This window comes from Myxine glutinosa, chromosome 2 (assembly GCF_964187855.1).
Source record: "Myxine glutinosa chromosome 2, kmMyxGlut1.1, whole genome shotgun sequence".
Taxonomy (NCBI): domain Eukaryota; kingdom Metazoa; phylum Chordata; class Myxini; order Myxiniformes; family Myxinidae; genus Myxine; species Myxine glutinosa.
The window spans coordinates 47,962,035-47,985,507 of record NC_136262.1 but is presented as its reverse complement, the minus strand read 5'-3'; the positions used below and the strand labels follow the sequence as shown (position 1 = coordinate 47,985,507).

At 47.6% G+C, this 23,473-nt stretch overlaps 1 protein-coding gene across 2 annotated transcripts in view; it reads right to left on the bottom strand.

Moving 5' to 3' along the window:
* SMC6 (structural maintenance of chromosomes 6) overlaps positions 1-23,473 on the bottom strand; it is a 203,192-nt gene that overhangs the window by 153,814 nt on the left and 25,905 nt on the right. For both annotated transcript variants that reach the window (XR_013622661.1, XM_078773238.1), the window contains exon 7: positions 1,670-1,750. Coding sequence is in view for 1 of the 2 variants with exons in the window: in XM_078773238.1 (XP_078629364.1) it covers positions 1,670-1,750 (81 nt within the window). In the remaining variant the exon portion in view is untranslated. The remainder of the gene's footprint in view (positions 1-1,669; positions 1,751-23,473) is intronic.

Genomic DNA, 23,473 nt, shown 5'->3' with positions numbered 1-23,473 from the left:
ACAAACAAACGGACTCAAATGCAATACCCTCTCATTTGGCGAGGGTAATAACAACACTTACGATAATAGCATAATATTAATGATATTGCGAAACAATATCCCCACTCCCCAAGAGGTTTTGTGATTTACGATATTGCCCCCCCCCCCCCCCCCCCACTGCTCCCCTCCCTACCTCCACCCCGACACCCTTACAGAAGTAAATTTTATTAGAGGGAGTTTAGAATGGTGAGTCACGGTCTGATCTTTTGAATGACCTGATCTAACATAAGTAAAAGTAATAATAATTGGCGATAATAATAAGGACAATAACACGACTCCCCCTGCCGCTCCTGTAGTGAGCGGGTGTACTTTTTGTCTCAAAACAAGAAATGCTTGCCGACTCTTGGCAAGAGTCAAAGCCGACCAATCAACTGGCAAACCTTGAAGTGTCACCGCCAAAATATTGTCCTGTCCTTTGCTAATTAAGACCAGCCTTGGACGAATAGCCGAACTTCCTTTAACTCCTGAGGTGAGCAGCCGAATATATGGCGGTTATTTTACACGTGCAGGATGAAGGGATACGAGACGTTTCGCTGAACAGAACACACGGGTTTATTCCGAAACCACAAAACATGCAAACACAGTAAATTCAACAAATAGTTTAATGAACATAAATCGCGAACAGAAATAAAGGTTGAAGTAAAGCTAAAATTCTATTTTGAGGATCCTCACAAGCGGACTCGAAGACGGATACATAGGAGAAAGATAAAATAAAATAAAATTTCCTTTTTAGTGCACTTAGCTTGTCCAACAAGTTATTTTGGTGAGGTCGGCAGTGCAGGGTGACGATGGCCGGTGAAAGGCCCATGCATCAAAGCGCCCCAAAATGGAGGCGGCACCGTGCGTCGAAAACGCCCAGGCGTGAGGCAAGTCGTCAAAATGGCCTCCTTTCGATTCTTTAGCCTGGCAAGCAAAACGCGGCCCCATCTCCCCTAAAGAGCACCACAGCCGCCAAAACCTCCTCACGCTGGCACAGCAAAAGCTCGCACGTCCCAAAATGGCCAAGCCTTCCTGTTTGAGCCAAGAGCAAGAGAGCGACTCTTCTTCTTCACTCTTTAGAGCCAATCAACAAACATGCTTCACATTTAGATCGCCCACCTCCAACCGTCCAATTGCGTATCTCTGGGCGTGGCCTGCCGGCTTTCCTCTCTGCCCCCCCCTTGAGCCCCACCCACCCCACCCCCCGATTACCCGCCTCACTCGTAGGCGGGGCCTTTTGCCTATGAGGTCCGTTGGGGGTGCGGCCGAGTCCACGAACACGTTTGCTTCTTGCTAGCATGGTTGTTGTCGTTTAAAGGTGCCTTTCATGGCCGGCCATGGTTAATTGCAATTAAACTGAGGTTTTCATGGCCGGCTTTGGCAGCAAAACGTAAAGGGAAAGATTACAGGGGGGTAATCAAGCACTGGGGAGAACTAGCCTTAATCCCGAGCGATAATTAGCCCAACACCACTCCCCGTCTGGTGAACACATAAACAACCTAAAGCTACAGTTTCCCTATTTATTACATCAAAATTTCTCCTACGCGTCACACGATCCATCCTATACAGTTCTACTTTTCCTACGGTATTCTTTCACCTTCCCTCCACAAACGTAACAATATCTAACCAAAGACCAGGCAAACAAACACACCTTGTATTTTTCGGATGGATTCCTTGCCTGAAGAAAACACTTGCTCATTTCTTGATTCAGCATGCAAATAGGGTTGTCGACCTGCATGAGAGGCGTGTGAGCAGATCCAAACAAAATGGCCATGCCCACCAAAAGAAAGAAAAGAAAGATTGTGGCACCAATTAAAAACAAGAGCAAGAGTTGCTTTGCAATACATGTCCCCTAGTACACGAAGCCAATGAATATTGTTGCGGATATGGCATTTGGCCTCCATATCGCTTGTCAATATTCCCCTATTTCCCCAATACTCCCCAACTATCCCCAATCCCCCATTCCCTAGTCCCATTGCCTGTAAACAACACTCTGTAGAACCGACCATCCCCTTTTTCCCCCATTAAATGTCGTGCCCAGGTCCACCGCATCTCACGTAGACAACTTTCGGACATCTTGCTAGTTATTCTTAGTCTATGTCAGTTAAGGACTCGTTTCCATTAATTCTGACTCTTCGTTGCACCAGAATGTGATTATATGGCACCAGTAGTGAGTTTAGGACCTTCCCATACCTCCTCCCATCTTCTTCCCCAAACAACAACTACAACAACAACAACAACTACAACAACAGAGGAGAATGGGGGCGGCGCGGCGCGGGGGAGTGTGCGTCCTCACACCGGCTCGGTTAGCCGCCATTGACCATGCGCTCCGACGGGGTTACCACGAAGGGGCTGGCAGCTCCTCGTCAAGGGCGGAGCCTGGTAACCCCCCCGCACCCAATAAGAAGGGCGGACCGATTCCATCTGGGGCGGAGCTAACGAGCCGAGGGCGTGTCACTCCCCGCCGGATATACGCAGCGACTTACCGGACGTGACGTCAGATGCGCCCCCAGCTTGAGAAGACAAGTCACCACCTCCGAGCGCTGAGTGAGACCTCCCGCATCTTTGGACTGGACCGGGTCGATTTTGCCCCTGAGCCAAGGTGCACCTTGAGCCATCGAAGACCTGCCCCTCCTTGCCATCAATCCCCGTGTGAGTCAGTTTTGTCCCGTTTATCTGTCGTCTGTCGGGGCTAATATAAGAGTGTGTCTAAGTGCCTGCCTTTCTATGCTGTCCCTCTTGTCGTTGTAATCTGACCTTCCGCCCTAATATAACCTCCTCCGGAGGTCTTGAGAACCGTATCCCTGGTGTCGTGTCGTTTTAATCCCAGCCGTTGTGTCCTTTTCCTTCATTGATTTAGCGTAGCGCGACTCGGCAACGTTCGAGTATAATCGGGTAACTTGTGCGGACACGGCGGCCATTCCGCTCGGCCCACCATAACATCAAAGTCGTGTCTGTAACAATTGGTGTCAGGAGTGTCGGATTCGGACCTGGGACTAAATTCATTTAGCCCAAATTTTGGAACACCAAGTGTACCATTAGGGTAACATTTTGGTGTTGGGAAGTAAAATTCGATCCGGAGCGCGTTTTACGCGCTCAAAATTATAACAGCGAAATTTGATTTGTTTTACGGAAATAAAAACCCGAATTTTGAAAGTCGCGCTATGGCGGTCCAGGACCAAATTGAGGGACGCGAGGAGAGCGAAGCAGCGAGGGTAGCAGACGCACAAAATGGCGCCTCGCTGGTCACGGCGACCGCGCCCGCGACCGTGGCAGCGCCCCTGGTGGATTCGAACCTTTTCCTCCTGCAAATGAGGGCCTTTAGGGAACAATTGGGCGATTCGGACCCGACCCTCGTTGTCCGGGCAACCCGGGTGAGAGGGCCAATTTTGCCACTAACCGCAGATGAGGAATTCGGAACTTTGGCATGGAGCACGGCCCAGCAGGAGGATCCTGTCCTGGGGCCAGTATTCAATTGGGTCAAATTGGGGCAAAGACCAAAGGGGGAAGAGGTCACCCCCCTCGGGGCACAAACAAAGGCATATTGGGCTCAGTGGCAGACCCTGGAATTGAAGGATAACATCTTGTATCGCAAGTGGGTGGAGGTTCCCTCTGATAGAACTTCCTGGCTGGTGATAGTCCCTGACAAATTCAAGAACGTCATATTGCAACAGGTGCATGGTACCCGCTCCGGCGGCCATTTGGGCAGGACAAAGACAATATCGCGGGTACGCCGGAGGTTTTATTGGGTGAATATGGGGCGCGACATACAGGACTGGTGTCGGAGATGCGACGCCTGTACTGCCAAAAAGGGACCAGCACGGAGGATGAGGGCCCCCCTTCAATTACACCAGGTGGGGGCCCCCCTAGAGCGGGTGGCCATGGATATCTTAGGCCCACTACCCCGCACCCGCCTAGGTAATAAGTACATCCTCGTTGTGATGGACTACTTCACCAAGTGGCCGGAGGCCTACGCCCTCCCCAACCAAGAAGCAGGGGTGGTAGCGCAGGCCTTCGTGGAAGGATTTGTGTGCCGGCATGTGATTCCACAGGAGTTGCACACCGACCAGGGACGAAATTTTGAGAGCAAATTGCTAAAAGATGTGTGCAGTCTCCTGTCAATTCGGAAAACAAGAACCACGCCCTTGCGGCCACAATCTGACGGGATGGTGGAACGGTTCAACAGAACATTGATACAACAACTGGCACTGTTCACCGCCACCCGTCAGGATGACTGGGACGAACATCTCCCTTATTTGCTTATGGCCTACCGAACCAGCCAGCACGGGGCCACCGCATGCAGTCCAGCGTTGCTTATGTATGGGCGGGAGTTACGGGCTCCCGCCGACTTGCTATGCGGTCCCGTGCCAGACACAGTGGTTAACCCGCCGAGGGAGGGGTACGCACGTCACCTAGAGGAAGGCATGGAGCTAGTCCATGCCTTCGCCCGCCGCCAACTCCATCTGGCGGGGGAAAAGATGAAGCGCAGGTACGACGACCGGAGCCAGGGGAGTCAATACGCTCCGGGGATGAAGATTTGGTTCTTTAATCCCCGGAGGCGGAAGGGAAGGTGCCCAAAGCTCACCTCCCCCTGGCAAGGCCCAGGAGTCGTCCTGTCGCAAATCTGTGACGTGGTCATTAAGATTAAAATGGGGCTACGAGCCCTCCCTCGGATCGTCCACGCCGACCGGATAAGGCCTTACACCGGCGAGCAGGCGCCCCCGTGGATTGCCTCGGCTTTAGATGCCGAGGCGGGACCCAGTACCTCTGAATAAGGGGGGCTTATTAGTGCCAGAGGACTGGGGAATTGAGGAGCGATAGGCCCGGTGGGTAAGGGTGGCATCCCTGCCACCCTTCCCATGGGGGGGGCAAAGGAGCAATAGCTTATGGGGTGTATGGCAGTGAAAACTAGCCCGGGTGGGTTAGGTTATATTGATAGGGCCCTAGAAGATGACATTAGGTGACGTTAAGTTTAGTTAGTGACTGATACCTGTAGTGGGGACGCAGGTAGATTAGTATGGATGATAATGACGTGGGAGCGCAATAGTTTAAAGGGACGACTGGGAAGCGCAAGTTTCAGAAGGGAGTAGTTAGCTGAGATGATGCCGTGTGTGTGAGAATTGAACAGGTGTGATTGCACAGGTGTGCAACTGGACAGGTGTGATTGCACAGGTGTGCAACTGGACAGGTGTGTGGAGCAGTGTGTGAGTAATGAGTGTTGTGGATCAGCGCGAATGCGCTTGGGGAGAGAAGGGTGCAGGCGGCACCAAGAATGAGAGCACAGGTGTGCAAGTACAGGTGTGTGGAGAGAGTTGGAGTAAGTGGTACGGAGTGGTGTGCATGGTGCGAAGGTGTGAATGGGGGAAGAGTGGACCCCCATCACGGATACCCGTGGCGGGTAGTGTAAGTGTTAGGTAGAGGGTACAGGTAAATTGTGGTTGGATATTGGCATCTGTGGTGCGGGTGACAGAATGGTATTGTGGATGGGTGCATTAGTGTTGTGGAAATGGCTGGGCGTGTAGCCTGTTAGTGTGTGTAGTTGGTTGGGCACTCCACCACTGTGAGGATGTCGGCCAGGTGAGGCCGCAGGTGGGCTCTGGGAGCCGGTAGTTGTGAGTGGGTGCCTGAGGATCCCGGGTGTGGATCGGGCAGCCCAGTGCCAGAGAGGGCACCGAGTGGGGAGAGCGCCAGAGGGCCTTCCCCAGGTAGTTAGGTTAGGGTAAGGAGCAGGTAAGCTCGGAGGCAACTGCAGTGGTGGGGGTGTGCAGGTGGGTAGACCCACTGGGAGAGGTACACGCCACAGCCCAGAAATTGTGCGAGGGCACCGGGAGATGAATCGGGGGAGTGAGACCCCAAATTGAAAAGCACCACAGTTTGGCCAATGGGAATTGGTTTTTAGAACCCATAGTGTAAGAGGGCCAATGGTTTGGCCGGAGAAAGACCCCGGGTAGTGTAAAGTTGTTAGTCATTTAGGAAATAGTTAGGATTGATGAACCTGTCGCACCATGCGCAGCCACTTGCCTGTGGTGATGATGATGACTCCACACCTGTGTTTTCTTTGTTCTGTGTGCAGGAAATGAGAATTGCTGTGAGGATTTGTGAGACGCATCACGACGTGGATGAGACATTGGGGTGATTCCATCTCTCCCTCCCTAGGAGGGACTGATGATGAATTGGTGATGGCAAATTATGATGTTGAGTTGGAGATGGCAAATTTTGATGAGAGTTGGAAATAGCAAATTTGATTGGTTAGGAGGGAGAGAAGACGAATTTGGTTTATGGGAGGAACGGGGAAGACAGTAGGGACGTTTGTTGATTAGTAAAATAGATGTTTATGGGTAGTGTTGTGTTTTGTGGATACAGTAAGGGGTAAGGTAGGGGCCATGTAGGTTACCTGGTGGGGGGGGGGGGGGGGCGTACGGTAGGAACGTACCTGTCTCACCTGGTTCCCATGTGCCCCCAGTGTGCATTACCTTACATTGCGTGCACTTTTGCGCCCTTACCACCTTACTCACTTGTCTGCTTCTTTTGTCTCCCACCTCCGAGGATCTGGCTTTGGGGCAGAGAGAGAGGAGAGAGAGGTGCTGGCTCCGCAGTTGTGGGCCTGCACTTTCGCTGCTTGCTGTCTGGATCGATACGCCATATGGACCGCAATGTTTGTGGCCGCCCACCATGGACCGCAGTTTTTTTTGCGGCCAAGCACCACCCATTGATGGACCTCTGGGTCAACGTGGCACCTATGCCAAACAGGTGAACCACTTTTAGTTGGCCCCCTGAAGGCCACAATAAAGAAATGGACGCGGTTGGCGCCTTTCTTTATTTTTGAAAGAAGTACGAAGGCCAAGTGCACCACACGAAGGCAAGACCAGCGGCAGAACATCGGCCGGCTGCGACACCACACCATGATTACTAGACACTTTATTGGTGCACCGGATGGTGCTGACTGTGTGATGGGGTGGTGCTTTTGGTGCTTGGAAGGGGTGCTCTGCACATTATTAAAGGCCGTAAGGCCACAGAGCACTCGTGGGTTGGTGTATCGATGCTGGCATGCGTGCTCTCTCTATGCATAACATCTGCATGTGTTCCTCCAAAAACAGGTCCTGGATCGTAGTGTAAATATCAGCGTAGTCTTGTAAATAATGCTCCCTACCGGCTGTATGTTTAGTTTGAGAATTCTTTCCGCGATTCGGTTATCCTGTGGGTGTGTTTCTGTGAGGAGAAGGGTGCAACGTCGCAGGGGGACATATTTACTCATTTGTGAACATCTGTAAAACTGTCGCACTCAGGGTAGAGTTAATAGTAGAGGGAACTACATCTGAGTGCCACACTAAAGTAGGTAAAAATTTATCGGGTCGGGACGCCCCGAGGGTAGAGAAGGGTGCAATGTTGCGGATATGGCATTTGGCCTCCATATCCGCTTGTCAATATTCCCCTATTTCCCCAATACTCCCCAACTATCCCCAATCCCCCATTCCCTAGTCCCATTGCCTGTAAACAACACTCTGTAGAACCGACCTTCCCCTTTTTCCCCCATTAAATGTCGTGCCCAGGTCCACCGCATCTCACGTAGACAACTTTCGGACATCTTGCTAGTTATTCTTAGTCTATGTCAGTTAAGGACTCGTTTCCATTAATTCTGACTCTTCGTTGCACCAGAATGTGATTATATGGCACCAGTACTGAGTTTAGGACCTTCCCATACCTCCTCCCATCTTCTTCCCCAAACAACAACTACAACAACAACAACAACAACTACAACTACAACAACAGAGGAGAATGGGGGCGGCGCGGCGCGGGGGAGTGTGCGTCCTCACACCGGCTCGGTTAGCCGCCATTGACCATGCGCTCCGACGGGGTTACCACGAAGGGGCTGGCTGTCAGCTCCTCGTCAAGGGCGGAGCCTGGTAACCCCCCCGCACCCAATAAGAAGGGCGGACCGATTCCATCTGGGGCGGAGCTAACGAGCCGAGGGCGTGTCACTCCCCGCCGGATATACGCAGCGACTTACCGGACGTGACGTCAGATGCGCCCCCAGCTTGAGAAGACAAGTCACCACCTCCGAGCGCTGAGTGAGACCTCCCGCATCTTTGGACTGGACCGGGTCGATTTTGCCCCTGAGCCAAGGTGCACCTTGAGCCATCGAAGACCTGCCCCTCCTTGCCATCAATCCCCGTGTGAGTCAGTTTTGTCCCGTTTATCTGTCGTCTGTCGGGGCTAATATAAGAGTGTGTCTAAGTGCCTGCCTTTCTATGCTGTCCCTCTTGTCGTTGTAATCTGACCTTCCGCCCTAATATAACCTCCTCCGGAGGTCTTGAGAACCGTATCCCTGGTGTCGTGTCATTTTAATCCCAGCCGTTGTGTCCTTTTCCTTCATTGATTTAGCGTAGCGCGACTCGGCAACGTTCGAGTATAATCGGGTAACTTGTGCGGACACGGCGGCCATTCCGCTCGGCCCACCATAACATCAAAGTCGTGTCTGTAACAATATATATATATTTTTTTTGTTAAACAAATTTTAAAAATCGATGGAACGCCCTGAAAGTCGAACTTGTTCTGTAACTTAACATAATAAATCCATGTACCAAGTTTCATTTCAGTAATGTTAAAGGGTATAACGTCAGTAGGTTGGTTAAATATTTAAATCCCTTTAGCCTCTGGGCAGAGCAAGTTGGGCGGATGTACGGCTTTTTCTCTCTTTTTGACCCTTCGACTTGCTCGATGACAGGCCCGTGACTCCCTTCAAATGTATAAAACTTAGAGAACTGCAAATCTTAAATCATGTTGTAAAGCTATTACTGTGTTGCGAGGTTCATACCGAACCACGGGGCGATCTGCGTTGCAGGGGCCATATGCGTTGCAGGGCCCATACCTGTGTTGCGAGGTTCATAGCGAACCACGGGCCATCTGTGTGACGAGGTCCATTCCACATCCTTAACTGCGTATAAGTGCTATTCGTGAAAGGATTAAAAAGTGTTTCATGGAGCCTTTCACGGAGCCTTCAGGAGATTTTCGGAACTTCTTTGGAATAAACAGCAGGAGCCTTCGGTATGAACACTACTCCTTGTTTGTTTCTGCATATGACATCCTACGAGCTTAAAATACTACCACAACGAAAACCATAAAGGCAGATAAGTCCTTGGTTACCATTATAAAGGGTAAGGGGAAAAGTAAATAAAACTGACCCATGTATAATATGTGATATTTGGAAGTTCAAAAAGGGCATAACTCCACTCCATGAAAAATTGGCGAAACGCCCTTAAATCAAACTTGTTCTTGTAACTTTTAATAAAGCCATGTACAGTGCATTCAGAAAGTATTCAGACCCCTTCACTTTTTTCACATTTTATGATGTTGCAGCCTTATGCTGAAATCGTTTCAATTAATTTTTTCCCTCATCAATCTACACTCAATACCCCATAATGACAAAGAGAAAACAGGATTTTAGAAAGTTTTGCAAATTTATTAAAAAGAAAAAACTGAAATATCACATTGACATAAGTATTCAGACCCTTTGCTATGACACTTGAAATTTAGCTCAGGTGCCTCCCATTTCTCTTGATCATCTTTGAGATGTTTCTACACCTTGATTGGAGTCCACCTGTGGTAAATTCAATTGATTGGACATGATTTGGAAAGGCACACACCTGTCTATATAAAGTCTCACAGCTGACAATGCATATCAGAGCAAAAACCAAGCCATGTGTTACGTGATCCTCCCCAACGAGAGGAGTCACGGCAGAAAGATGTGTTATTCTGTATGTCAAAGATCAATGGTGAAACCACACCAATTGTTACCAACAAACAAGTATTGTATTAAGATCATACAAGAATAACAGTACAACAACAACAGGAATCAATTGTACAACCAATATTTTTTCCTATGATGGTACCATCAGGTTTGTACAATATAACTCATATAACTCCAATATAACTCCAAGTGAGCGAAAAGAAGAACATTCCCAATGTCTCTATTCCGGCATCAAGCCAAAGTCGATCCGCTCCAGTAATCGTCAGAATGATGTCTAGTCGAGACCAGAATCCCGTTCGGATGACAGTCACAGTCACGCTGCCAAAGCTGCGCAAAGGTGCCCTCAAGGCGACTGGTAAATCACACCCTCGGGTATGGACGTTCCACGGCTCCCAGTCGGCGAACTGCAGATTTTCCACTCAAAAACCACGTTACACACACACACACACACACCAGATTAACGTCTGAATGTGGTGAAAATGGTTGAAGCGAAGTGAAAACCCTTGAGCGAAGCGCAAATCCTGCGCGAGGTACAAAATATGGCCGACGGCCCGTTCTCGTGGCGTAACGGCACTCCCGACGATTCTCTTCGGAATCAACCGCAAAACCTGTCACATAGGTTTATCTGTCACAGCGATAACAACTCTGTCGCAGGAATCCCTTTCCCGGGAAACTCAACGTTCACTTGTGACTCCCGTTCACCAACGTTCGCTCAGGACCGTGAAGCAGCTTGGCTTCTTGTCCGACTCACTCGCTCCGCCTTTTCTTCCTCCTCTTCCTCTTCGTCCGGTCCGGTTTCATTTAAAACATTAACTTTTTTACATTTTGAAAATAGTAATCTCCATTTCCCTTGAACGACAACAATAATAGTACATGGTGTTACGGATTCGTCACTTCCATTGTGGTGGTTTTCATCCACTGTAAGCATTTTTGATTCCATGTACTATTATTGTTTTCAAAAGGTTTATTGTTTATGAACTGTTTTCAAAAGGTGAAAAAGTTAGAGTTAAAAGAAACCGAAAACAGGATCGGGAACCGGACGACGACGAAGAGGAAGAAGAGGAAAAGAAGGCAGAGCGAGTGAGTCGGACAAGAAGAAGACGAGCGGCGTTGAGGTTTTGAGCCAACGCTAGCAAACGGAGGTCACAAGCGAACTTTTGGGTTTCCCGGGAAAGGGATTCCTGCGACAGAGTTGTTATCGCTGTGACAGATCAACCTGCGTGTCAGGTTTTGGCGGTTGAGTCCGAGGAGAATAATCGTCGCGCCGTTGCGCCTCGAGAACGGGCCATCGGCCATTTTGACTTGCGCGCGTTGCGCGTCGAGCAAGGTTTCTTTGCTTCGTCCGCCGTTTTCACCGCATTCAGACGTTTATCTGGTGTGTGTGTGTGTGCAACGCGGATTTTGAAGATAAATCTGAGGTTCGCCGACTGTGAGCCGTGAATCGTCCATACCCGAGGGTGTGATTTCCCAGTCGCCTGGAGGGCGCCTTTGGATTTCCCAGTTGCCTTGAGGGCGCCTTTGTGCAGCTTTGGCCGCGTGACTGTGACTGTCATTTGAACGGGATTCTGATCTCGATTGGACATCGTTCTGACGATCGCTGGAGCGGATCGACTTTGGCTTGAAGCCGGGATCGACTTTGGCTTGAAGCCGGAATCAACTTTGGTTTCAAGCCGGGAAAGAGACATTGGGAATGTTCTTGTTTCACTCACTTGGAGCACACACAGTGAGTTATATATTACGAAACTGATGGTACCATCATCGGATATAAATTGATTGTACTTTTGATTACTATTATTGTTGTACTGTTATTCTTGTGTGATCTTAATACAATATTTGTTTGTAAGTAACAATTGGTGTGGCTTCACCATTGATCTTTGACGTACAGAATAACACATTTTTCTGCCGTGACTCCTCTCGGGGCTCGGAGGTACACCGTGACCAGGGGGTTTGGGGAGGAGCACGTAACAGAAATTGGGGGCTCGTCCGGGATATTGGGGGCTCGTCCAAAATTGGCCCAAATTGAAATTGGGGCCTCGTCTTTGTGGTCAACATTCCCTAAATCTCGTCCGGGATTAAATTCCCTAACATTCGTCCGGGATAGAATTCCCTAACATTCCCAAAATTCCCAAATTTGGAATTTTTCTAACATTCCCAAATTTTTCAAGAGAAAATTTTTTTGGGAAATTTTTGTGTGAAGGTTAACAGGTGTTAACAAATAGTCACCATGGTGTTTGACGTAGAACAGTTTGCGGCAATCCCCTAATGAGGCACAGTTCCAAGCGTTAAAAAGATCGGAACTCTTGATATTGGCCAAGCATTTTAACTTGGAGGTCCGAGCTCATATGAAGAAAGCAGAGATGCAGACATTGGTGGTAGAATCTCTGGTGGGACAAGGAACATGGAAAGAGGTAGCCTTGGATTGGTTACCCGAGGAAAAAGAAAATGTGGAGCTCCGGAAAATGGAGATGCAACTGCAGAGCCAGGAAAGGTTAAAGGCAGAGGAAAGGAGAGCTGAAAGGGAACTCGAGGAAAGAAGAGTAGAACAGGAATTAGAACTCGAGGAGAGAAGCACAAAGGAAAGGAGAGCTGATAGGGAACTCGAGGAAAGAAGAGTAGAATAGGAACGAGAACTCGAGGAGAGAAGAACCGAGGAAAGGAGAGCTGAACAAGAAAGAAGAGCAAAGGAAAGAGCAGAGGAAAGGAGAGCCGAAAGGGAGTTAAAGGAACGTGACATGGAGTATCAGAAGGAACTTAAACTCAAGGAACTGGATTTAATGGGAGAACGGAGAGAAGTCGTATCCATGCCGGCTAGTTCGACAACTAGTCAGAACACTTGGGATGTTGGGAGGCATTGGACGCTGGTTCCACCCTTCAATGAAAAGGAGGAAGCCAAGTTTTTTTTACACTTTGATTAAGTGGCTCAAATGCTAAAATGGCCTGTGGGGTCCTGGACTATGTTAGTGCAAAGTGTTCTGGTGGGTAAAGCTCAAGATATCTATTCGGCTTTACCGATTGACCAATGTGCAGATTATGAGATAGTGAAGAAAAACCATTCTCAAAGCCTATGAATTGGTCCCTGACGCTTACCGGCAGAAATTCCGGAATGCCAGGAAGAGGGAGAGAGTGAGACCCATGTGGAGTTTGCCAGAATGAAGGAAACCATGTTTGATCGGTGGTGTGATTCGAAGGGGATTGGGAAAGACTTCAACCGGTTGCGACCATTGATCTTGGTGGAGGAATTCAAACAGTGTGTCCACGCGGACATTAAAGTACATCTGGATGAAAAGAAAGTACCAGAGTTGTATGAGGCAGCAACCGTGGCAGATGACTATGCCTTGACACACAGGATGGGGTTCCACAAACCTAACCTCCCGCCTCGAGTTAGCCAGGGGAGTTATGGTAAATCAGGTGCGGAGAACAAATATTCATGGAGGCGGCCTCGAGATGACTATGGGGACAAATCTGATACCGTGACTTTTAGGGATCAGAAGACTACAGTTCCAAGACAGACTTATCTTCCAGGGGGCCCGAGGCAGACCTAGAGTTTTTCCTCCGGGCCTACTTGCGTTTTTTGCAAGAAACCTGGGCATTTGATGTCCCAATGTTATGCCCTGAAAAGGAAAAATCAGGAGCGGAGTTAGACTAGTACAACTCCGAATGCATTGGCAAATGCGAGAAATCGTCCTTGGAGGACAGTGCCTTGTGAAGGTTCCCATGCCAAAGTTACGGCATCACAGAACGACCTTGTTCAAGAGGGTTACAAACCTTTTATTTCAGAGGGGTTTGTGTCACTGGATGGAGACTTAACGAACCAGAGACCTGTTAGGGTATTGAGGGACACAGGAGCACATCAATCTTTGATGATTGAGGGCATTTTGCCATTGTCAGAGAAGACGGCAACTGGTGTTAGTGTTCTTTTACAGGGAGTTGGTGGCTATGTTAAAGGTCCACTTCATGTCATCCATTTGAAGTCTGATTTGGTGTCAGGACCGGTCACCGTAGGGTTACAAGCCACTCTTCCTGCAGAGGGAATCTCTTTTGTTATCGGGAATGATTTGGCTGGTGGTCAAGTTTCTGGTAATCCGATGTTTGTTGAAAAGCCTAGTATGGAAAATAACACCGCAAGGTTGGAGCGGGAGATTATGGGTATCTTTCCATCCCGTGCCGCGACTCGTGCTATGGGTAGGAAGCGCTCTGAAGAGAAGGAGAAGGTACTGACGTCACGCTTTGCACAGTCACGCCTTGTCAAGTACCCTGAAACTAAGTGTCAGCACACACAAGTCATGGATGGAGGCAATGTTGGCAAGCTCTTTGTAGGTGGACTGAACTTCAACACAAGGGAAGATGTTCTGGACTCTGTCTTCGGCAAATATGGACCACCCTTGGAAGTGCTGCTGATAAAAGACAGGGAGACGCAAAAGTCGAGAAGGTTTGGCTTTCTCACATTTGAAAACACAAAGGATGCCAAAGCTGCAGAAAAGGTTTTGAATGGCAAGGATTTGGATGGTCGGACCATAACAGTAGAAAAGGCAGGCCATGGGCGTCGAGGGGGCTACAGAGGAGGAAAACGTGGAGGTAGTTTCAGGGGTGGCTAAAGCTCCCGGGGTGGGAGTCTTAGTTTTGGTGGCGGCCGCAGTCGTGATTACTACGGAGGCTCCCAGCAGCAGCAGCGCAATTTGGCAGCCCCCGACGGGATGACTATTACTGTCGCAGGGATGGAGGAGACCGGTACTCCCGTGACTATGATGACAGGCACTACAGTCATGATGATTATGAATCTTACGGTGATCAAGGAAAAAGTTGGAAGCGCTGAGAGCCGAGGAGCAGCCGAGCCAAGATTCCTACACGGATTAACCCGTGAACTCCACGTTCCTGAAGGGGTCCATGTTGTGAATACTTCCAGGCCTCACTACCCAACCACCATGAAACCTGGCTCTCAGCTCGGCCTCCTTCAAAAAGTGCTATAGATTTGCTTTGCTTTGGATTTTTGATCACAACCGCTTAACCTTCATTCAAAAAATGAAAAATAAAAACCAGAGGTTGATGAGATGGAGTTTGGCTTTGCAGGAGTTCAACTTGGAAATTGAGCATGTAAAGGGCAGGGACAATGTCGTTGCTGATGCTTTGTCCAGAGTGAAAAACTTTTGAAATATCTGTCGGTTGTTTGGAAGTTTTGTTGCTTTATTTTGGGGGATATTAATGATTGTTGCTCACGGGAATTGATGATTTTGGTGTGAGTTTTACTTTCGTTTGTTAAAAGAGTTTTTGCCTGCAAAGAAAGTTTTCACCATGTTCAAACCTTTTCTTGAGGGGGGGGAAGTGTTACGGATTCGTCACTTTCGTTGTGGTGGTTTTCATCCACTGTAAACATTTTTGATTCCATGTACTATTATTGTTTTCAAAAGGTTTATTGTTTATTAACTGTTTTCAAAAGGTGAAAAGTTCGAGTTAAAAGAAACCGAAAACCGGATTGGGAACCGGACGACGACGAAGAGGAAGAAGAGGAAAAGACGGCGGAGCGAGTGAGTCGGACAAGAAGAAGCCGAGCGGCGTTGAGGTTTTGAGCCAACGCTAGCGAACGGTCACTAGCGAACTTTTGGGTTTCCCGGGAAAGGGATTCCTGCGACAGAGTTGTTATCGCTGTGACAGATCAACCTGCGTGTCAGATTTTGGCGGTTGAGTCTGAGGAGAATCATCGTCGCGCCGTTGCACCTCGAGAACGGGCCGTCGGCCATTTTGACTCGCGCGCGTCGAGCAAGGTTTCTTTGCTTCGTCCGCCGTTTTCACCGCATTCAGATGTTTATCTGGTGTGTGTGTGTACAACGCGGATTTTGAAGGTAAATCTGAGGTTCACCGATTGTGAGCCGTGAAACGTCCATACCCGAGGGTGTGATTTCCCAGTCGCCTGGAGGGCGCCTTTGGATTTCCCAGTCGCCTTGAGGGCGCCTTTGTGCAGCTTTGGCCGCGTGACTGTGACTGTCATTTGAACGGGATTCTGATCTCGATTGGACATCGTTCTGACGATCGCTGGAGCGGATCGACTTTGGCTTGAAGCCGGGATCGACTTTGGCTTGAAACCGGAATCAACTTTGGTTTGAAGCCGGGAAAGAGACATTGGGAATGTTCTTGTTTCACTCACTTGGAGCACAGTGAGTTATATATTATGAAACTGATGGTACCATCATAGGATATATATTGATTGTACTTTTGATTACTATTATTGTTGTACTGTTATTCTTGTGTGATCTTAATACAATATTTGTTTGTAAGTAACAATTGGTGTGGCTTCACCATTGATCTTTGACTTACAGAACAAGCATTCTGAGTATTGCGCTGCAATACATGTCCCCTACGAAAGTTCAAAGTGCCATAACTTTGTCAAAAATGATCGAATATGCAAATTTATGCACGGTTGATGCTGGTTTTCAAACTTGATCTGAGGTATGCTGAGACACGTGTGTCACGCCTCGCCTCGTTGATAAGCCCGCAAGGTCGCTCCGTGGAGCGGCCTGCACGTATTGCACTGTGTGAATTATATAAATTATTACCAACTCACGGTCTGAGGTACTAGCGATTCAAGAGATATCCATTTTTTTTAATGGCGCATTGGAGAAGCCAATGCGAGGTTTCTTCTTCCTCAGCTTGTCACAACTCTGTCAAATGCGATCGAGTTAAAAAAGTCAGAATTTGACCAAATCTGTTTTATTTGTTTGTTAATATACCTCAGCTATTGACAAATCTTAAATTAGAATTTTATTTGAGGTTAAAATGACCACGACAGGTCGTGTCCAACGATGCTTTCAGTCTGTACATGTGATAAATAATTAAATCCGCACACTTGACACCTCTTCTTCTTCACGCAATAACTTCTAGATTCCAGACCGCACATCCAATCATCTTGAAATTTTGCACACTTGTTACTCTTCATGACTTCTCCTATAGTATGAAGTTTCACGTCGATCAATAAAGCGATTCAAGAGATATCCATTTTTAAAATATTTTCGTTTAATTAACGATATCTGCCAAACCACGTGAGCTATCGCAAATTCCAAAAGGACATTTTAGTAGACTGACATGCGGAACAGAGCTGTGAAGTTTCCCCTCGATTGGATCAAAAATGAGGGAGGGGCTCGCTTTTAAAGGTTCATGCTTAAAAACGTCATAACTCTGAAACCATGTGACGCATGACGTCATGCTCGCTGACTTTTTTGTTCGTCATGGGTATGCGATACTGCCTGCAAAGTTTGGCCTCGATCTGTTTAGCCGTTGCAGAGAAAAAGGGGTTTTCGTGTTTTCACGAAAAACAGTATGGCGCCCGAACCACGTGACCTGTGACGTCATAATTACCATTATAATATTCTACAGACCGAGTCCCACCTATGGTGAAAATTTGATCTCAATCGGTCCGATTATTGCAGAGAAAATCTTTTTTAAAGGAAATTAAAACTTAAAATGGCACTGAGTTAAGGATCATCAGATTTATCAGAATTCCCAAAGTTCAAAGTGCCACAACTTTGTCAAAAAGGATCGAAACGTCGTGAAGTTCGAACTTGATCTGTAACTTATCATGAGGAAACGATGTGCTAAGTTTGAAATCATTAGCATTAAGGGTTTAGAAAAAAAGTCCGGAAAACTGTTCTTTGCGTGACGGACTGACAGACTGACAGACTGACGGACGGAGGGACGGCGTGCAAACCTATAGTCCCCTCCGGTGTACACCGGTAGGGGACTAATAACACATTTTTCTGCCGTGACTCCTCTCGGGGCTTGGAGGTACACCGTGACCAGGGGGTTTGGGGAGGAGCACGTAACAATGGAATCAAAAATGTTTACAGTGGATGAAAACCACAACAACGGAAATGACGAATCCATAACACTTCCCCCCCTCAAGCAAGAAAGTTTGAACATAGTGAAAACTTTCTTTGCAGGCAAAAACTCTTTTAACAAACAAAATTAAAACTCGCACCCAAATTATCAATTCACGTGAGCAACAATAATTAATATTCCCCAAAATAAAACAACAGAACTTCCAAACAACCTACAGAAATTTCCAAAGTTAGTTCACTCTGGACAAAGCATCAGCAACGACATTGTCCCTGCCGTTTACATGCTCAATTTCCAAGTTGAACTCCTGCAAAGCCAAACTCCATATCATCAACCTCTGATTTTTATTTTTTCATTTTTTGAATGAAGGTTAAGGGGTTGTGATCAGTGAATCCAAAGCAAAGCAAATCTATAGCACTTTTTGAAGGAGGCCGAGCTGAGAGCCAGGTTTCATGGTGGTTGGGTGGTGAGGCCTGGAAGTATTCACTGCATCGACGCATTTAGGAACGTGGAGTTCACGGGTTAATCCGTGTAGGAATCTTGGCTCGGCTGCTCCTAAGCACTCAGTGCTTCCAACTCTTCACTTGATCATAAAAATCGTAATCACAGTTGTAGAGTCGGGTGCTGTAGTCACGTGAGTAGCAGTCCCCATCTCGGCTACCACCGTAATAGTCATCCCGTCGAGAGTTGCCAAAACTGCGCTGCTGCTGCTGCTGGGAGCCTCCGTAGTAATCATGACTGCGGCCGCCACCAAAACTACCACCCCCACCCCGGGAGCCATAGCCACCGCTGAAACTACCTCCGCGTTTTCCTCCTCTGTAGCCCCCTCGACACCCATGGCCTGCCTTCTCTACTGTTATGGTCCGACCATCCAAATCCTTGCCATTCAAATCCTTTTCTGCATCTTTGGCGTCCTTTGTGTTTTCAAACGTGACAAAGCCAAACCCTCTCGACTTTTGCGTCTCCCTGTCTTTTATCAGCAGCACTTCCAAGAGTGATCCATGTTTGCCAAAGATAGAGTCCAGAACATCTTCACTTGTGTCAAAGTTCAGTCCACCTACAAAGAGTTTGCCAACATTGCCTCCATCCATGACTTGTGTGTGCTGACACTTAGTTTCAGGGTACTCGACAAGAAGTGCCTGTGCAAAGCGTGACGTCAGTACCTTCTCTTTCTCTTCAGAGCGCTTCCAACTCATGGCACGAGTCGCGGCACAGGATGGAAAGATACCCGGAATCTCGTGCTCTAACTGTGCGGTGTTATTTTCCATACTAGGCTTTTCAACCAACATCGGATTACCCGAAACTCGACCACCGGCCAAATCATTCCCGATAATAAAAGAGATTCCCTCTACAGGAAGAGTGGCTTATAAACCTACGGTGACCGGTCCTGACACCAAATCAGACTTCAAATGGATGACATGAAGTGGAGCTTTAACATAGCCACCAACCCCCTGTAAAAGAACACTAACACCAGTTGCCGTCTTCTCTGACAATGGCAAAATGCCCTCAATCATCAAAGATTGATGTGCTCCTGTGTCCCTCAATACCCTAACAGGTCTCTGGTTCATTAAGTCTCCATCCAGTCACACAAACCCCTCTGAAATAAAAGGTTTGTAACCCTCTTGAACAAGGTCGTTCTGTGATGCCGTAACTTTGGCATGGGAACCTTCACAAGGCACTGTCCTCCAAGGACGATTTCTCGCATTTGCCAATGCATTCGGAGTTGTACTAGTCTGACTCCGCTCCTGATTTTTCCTTTTCAGGGCATAACATTGGGACATCAAATGCCCAGGTTTCTTGCAAAAAGCGCAAGTAGCCCGGAGGAAAAACTCGTGGTCTGCCTCGGGCCCCCCGGAAGATAAGTCTGTCTTGGAACTGTAGTCTTCTGATCCCTAAAATTCGCGGTATCAGATTTGTCCCCAAAGTCATCTCTAGGCCGCCTCCATGAATATTTGTTCTCCGCACCTGATTTACCATAACTCCCCTGGCTAACTCTAGGTGGGAAGTTAGGTTTGTGGAACCCCATCCTGTGTGTCAAGGCATAGTCATCTGCCACGGTTGCTGCCTCATACAACTCTGGTACTTTCTTTTCATCCAGATGTACTTTAATGTCCACGTGGACACACTGTTTGAATTCCTCCACCAAGATCAATTGTCGCAACAGGTTGAAGTCTTTCCCAATCTCCTTCGAGTCACACCACCTATCAAACATGGTTTCCTTCATTCTGGCAAACTCCACATGGGTCTCACTCTCCCTCTTCCTGGCATTCCTGAATTTTTGCCGGTAAGCTTCAGGGACCAATTCATAGGCTTTGAGAATGGTTTTCTTCACTATCTCATAATCTGCACATTGGTCAATCGGTAAAGCCGAATCGATACCTTGAGCTTTACCCACCAGAACACTTTGCACAAACATAGTCCAGGACCCCACAGGCCATTTTCGCATTTGAGCCACTTTCTCAAAGTGTAAAAAAAAACTTGGCTACCTCCTTTTCATTGAAGGGTGGAACCAGCCTCACATGCCTCCCAACATCCCAAGTGTTCTGACTAGTTGTCGAACTAGCCGGCATGGATACTACTTCTCTCCGTTCTCCCAGTAATTCCAGCTCCTTGAGTTTAAGTTCCTTCTGATACTCCATGTCACGTTCCTTTAACTCCTTTCGGCTTTCCTTTCCTTTCTTCTTCAACTCTCCTTTCCTCTGCTCTGCTCTTCTCTCCTCGAGTTCTCGTTCCTGTTCTGCTCTTCTTTCCTCGAGTTCCTTTTCAGCTCAACTTTCCTCTGCTCTTCTTTCTTCTTCAGCTCTCCTTTCCTCTGCTCTTCTCTCCTCGAGTTCTCGTTCCTGTTCTGCTCTTTCATTTTCTGCTTTCCTTTCCTCTGCTTTGAACCTTTCCTGGCTCTGCAGTTGCATCTCCATTTTCCGGAGCTCCACATTTTCTTTTTCCTCCGGTAACCAATCCAAGGCTACCTCTTTCCATGTTCCTTGTCCCACCAGAGATTCTACCACCAATGTCTGCATCTCTGCTTTCTTCATATTAACTCGGACCTCCAAGTTAAAATATTTGGTCAATGTCAAGAGTTCCGATCTTTTTAACGATTGGTACTATGCCTCATTAGGGGACGCCGCAAACTTTTCTGCGTCAAACACCATGGTGACTATTAGTTAGCACCTGTTAACCTTCACACAAAAATTTGCAATTTTTTTTTTGAAAAATTTGGGAATGTTAGAAAAATTCCAAATTTGGGGGAATTTTGGGAATGTTAGGGAATTTTATCCCGGACGAATGTTAGGGAATTTTATCCCGGACGAGATTTTGGAATTTTGTCAGCAAAGACGAGCCCCCAATTTCTGTTACATGCACCTCCCCAAATCCCAGTCACGGTGTACCTCCTAGCCTCGAGAGGAGTGATGGCAGAAAGATGTGTTATTATATATGTCAAAGATCAATGGTAAAACCACACCAATTGTTACCAACAAACAAGTATTGTATTGAGATCACACAAGAATAACAGTACAACAACAATAGTAATCAATTGTACAACCAATATTTTTTCCTTTGATGGTACCATCAGGTTCGTACAATATAACTCACTGTGCTCCAAGTGAGCGAAAAGAAGAACATTCCCAATGTCTCTATTCCGGCATCAAGCCAAAGTCGATCCGCTCCAGTAATCGTCAGAACGATGTCTAATCGAGACCAGAATCCCGTTCGGACGACAGTCACAGTCACGCTGCCAAAGCTGCGCAAAGGTGCCCTCAAGGCGACTGGGAAATCACACCCTCGGGTATGGACGTTCCACGGCTCCCAGTCGGCGAACCGCAGATTTCCCCCTCAAAAACCACGTGGCACACACACACCAGATTAACGTCTGAATGCGGTGAAAATTATTGAAGCAAAGTGAAAAACCTTGAGCGAAGCGCAAATCCTGCGCGAGGTAAAAAATATGGCCGACGGCCCGTTCTCGTGGCGTAACGGCACTCCGACGATTCTCTTCGGAATCAACCGCAAAACCTGTCACACAGGTTTATCCGTCACAGCGATAACGACTGTCGCAGGAATCCCTTTCCCAGGAAACCCAACGTTCACTTGTGACTCCCGTTCGCCAACGTTCGCTCAGGACCTTGAAGCAGCTCGGCTTCTTGTCTGACTCACTCGCTCTGCCTTTTCTCCCTCCTCTTCCTCTTCGTCTGGTTCCGGTTTCATTTAAAACATTAACTTTTTTACCTTTTGAAAATAGTAATCTCTATTTCCTTTAAACGACAACAATAATAGTACATGGAATCAAAAATGTTTGCAGTGGATGAAAACCACAACAACGGAAGTGACGAATCCGTGACACATGAGGTCGAATGAACTGCCTGCAGAGCTCAGAGACAGGATTGTGTCGAGGGACAGATTTGGGGAAGCCTACAAAAACAATTCTGCTGCATTGAAGGTTCCCAAGAGCACAGTGGCCTCCATAATTCTTAAATGGAAGAAGTTTGGAACAACCAGGACTCTTCCTAGAGCTGGCTGCCCAGCCAAACTGAGCAATTGGGGGAGAAGGGCCTTGGTAAGAGAGGTGAACAAGAACCCGATGGTCACTCTGGCTGAGCTCCAGAGATCCTGTGTGGAGATGGGAGAAACTTCCAGAAGGACAACCATCACTGCAACACTCCACCGATCTGGGCTTTATGGCAGAGTGGCCAGACGGAAGCCTCTCCTCAGTGAAAGACGCGTGAAAGCCCACAGAATCTTGTTTCTCACAGTCTGAGAGTCCTTTAGGTGCTTTTTTGCAAACTCCAAGTGGGCTTTCATGTGTCTTTCACTGAGGGGAGGCTTCCGTCTGGCCACTCTGCCATAAAGCCTAGATCGTTGGAGTGTTGCAGTGATGGTTGTCCTGAAAGTTTCTCCCATCTCCACACAGGATCTCTGGAGCTCAGCCAGAGTGACCATCGGGTTCTTGGTCACCTCTATTACCAAGGCCCTTCTCCCCCGATTGCTGTTTCGCTGGGCGGTCAGCTCTAGGAAGAGTCCTGGTTGTTCCAAACTTCTTCCATTTAAGAATTATGGAGGCCACTGTGGTCTTGGGAACCTTCAATGCAGCAGAAATTTTTTTGTAGGCTTCCCAAGATCTGTGCCTCGACACAATCCTGTCTCTGAGCTCTGCAGGCAGTTCCTTCGACCTCATGGCTTGGTTTTTGCTCTGATATGCATTGTCAGCTGTGAGACCTTCTATAGACAGGTGTGTGCCTTTCCAAATCATGTCCAATCAATTGAAATTACCACAGGTGGACTCCAATCAAGGTGTAGAAACATCTCAAAGATGATCAAGAGAAATGGGAGGCACCTGAGCTAAATTTCAAGTGTCATAGCAAAGGGTCTGAATACTTATGTCAATGTGGTATTTCAGTTTTTTCTTTTTAATAAATTTGCAAAACTTTCTAAAATCCTGTTTTCTCTTTGTCATTATTGGGTATTGAGTGTGGATTGATGAGGGAAAAAATGAATTTAAACGATTTCAGCATAAGGCTGCAACATAACAAAATGTGAAAAAAGTGAAGGGGTCTGAATACTTTCTGAATGCACTGTACCAAGTTTCAGTTCAATATGTTAAAGGGTATGGAAAAAAGTGCAGAAAACCACAGGTGGGATGGACAGACGGAGAGCAAACCTATAGTCTCCTCCGGGTAGGGGACTAATAAATTACTAAAAACAACTAAGTTGATGCCACACCATCACAAATACCCACATTTCCAACATAAAGCAAAGTTGAGAGATGGGAAAACGTTATACCAGAAATGACCCGATATAAAATGGAGTTGAATTCTCCCTTCCCCCCCCCCACCCCTCCTTGCCTCTCCTCTCTCGCCCCCCCCCCCCCCCCCCTTTCCTGTTTTGACA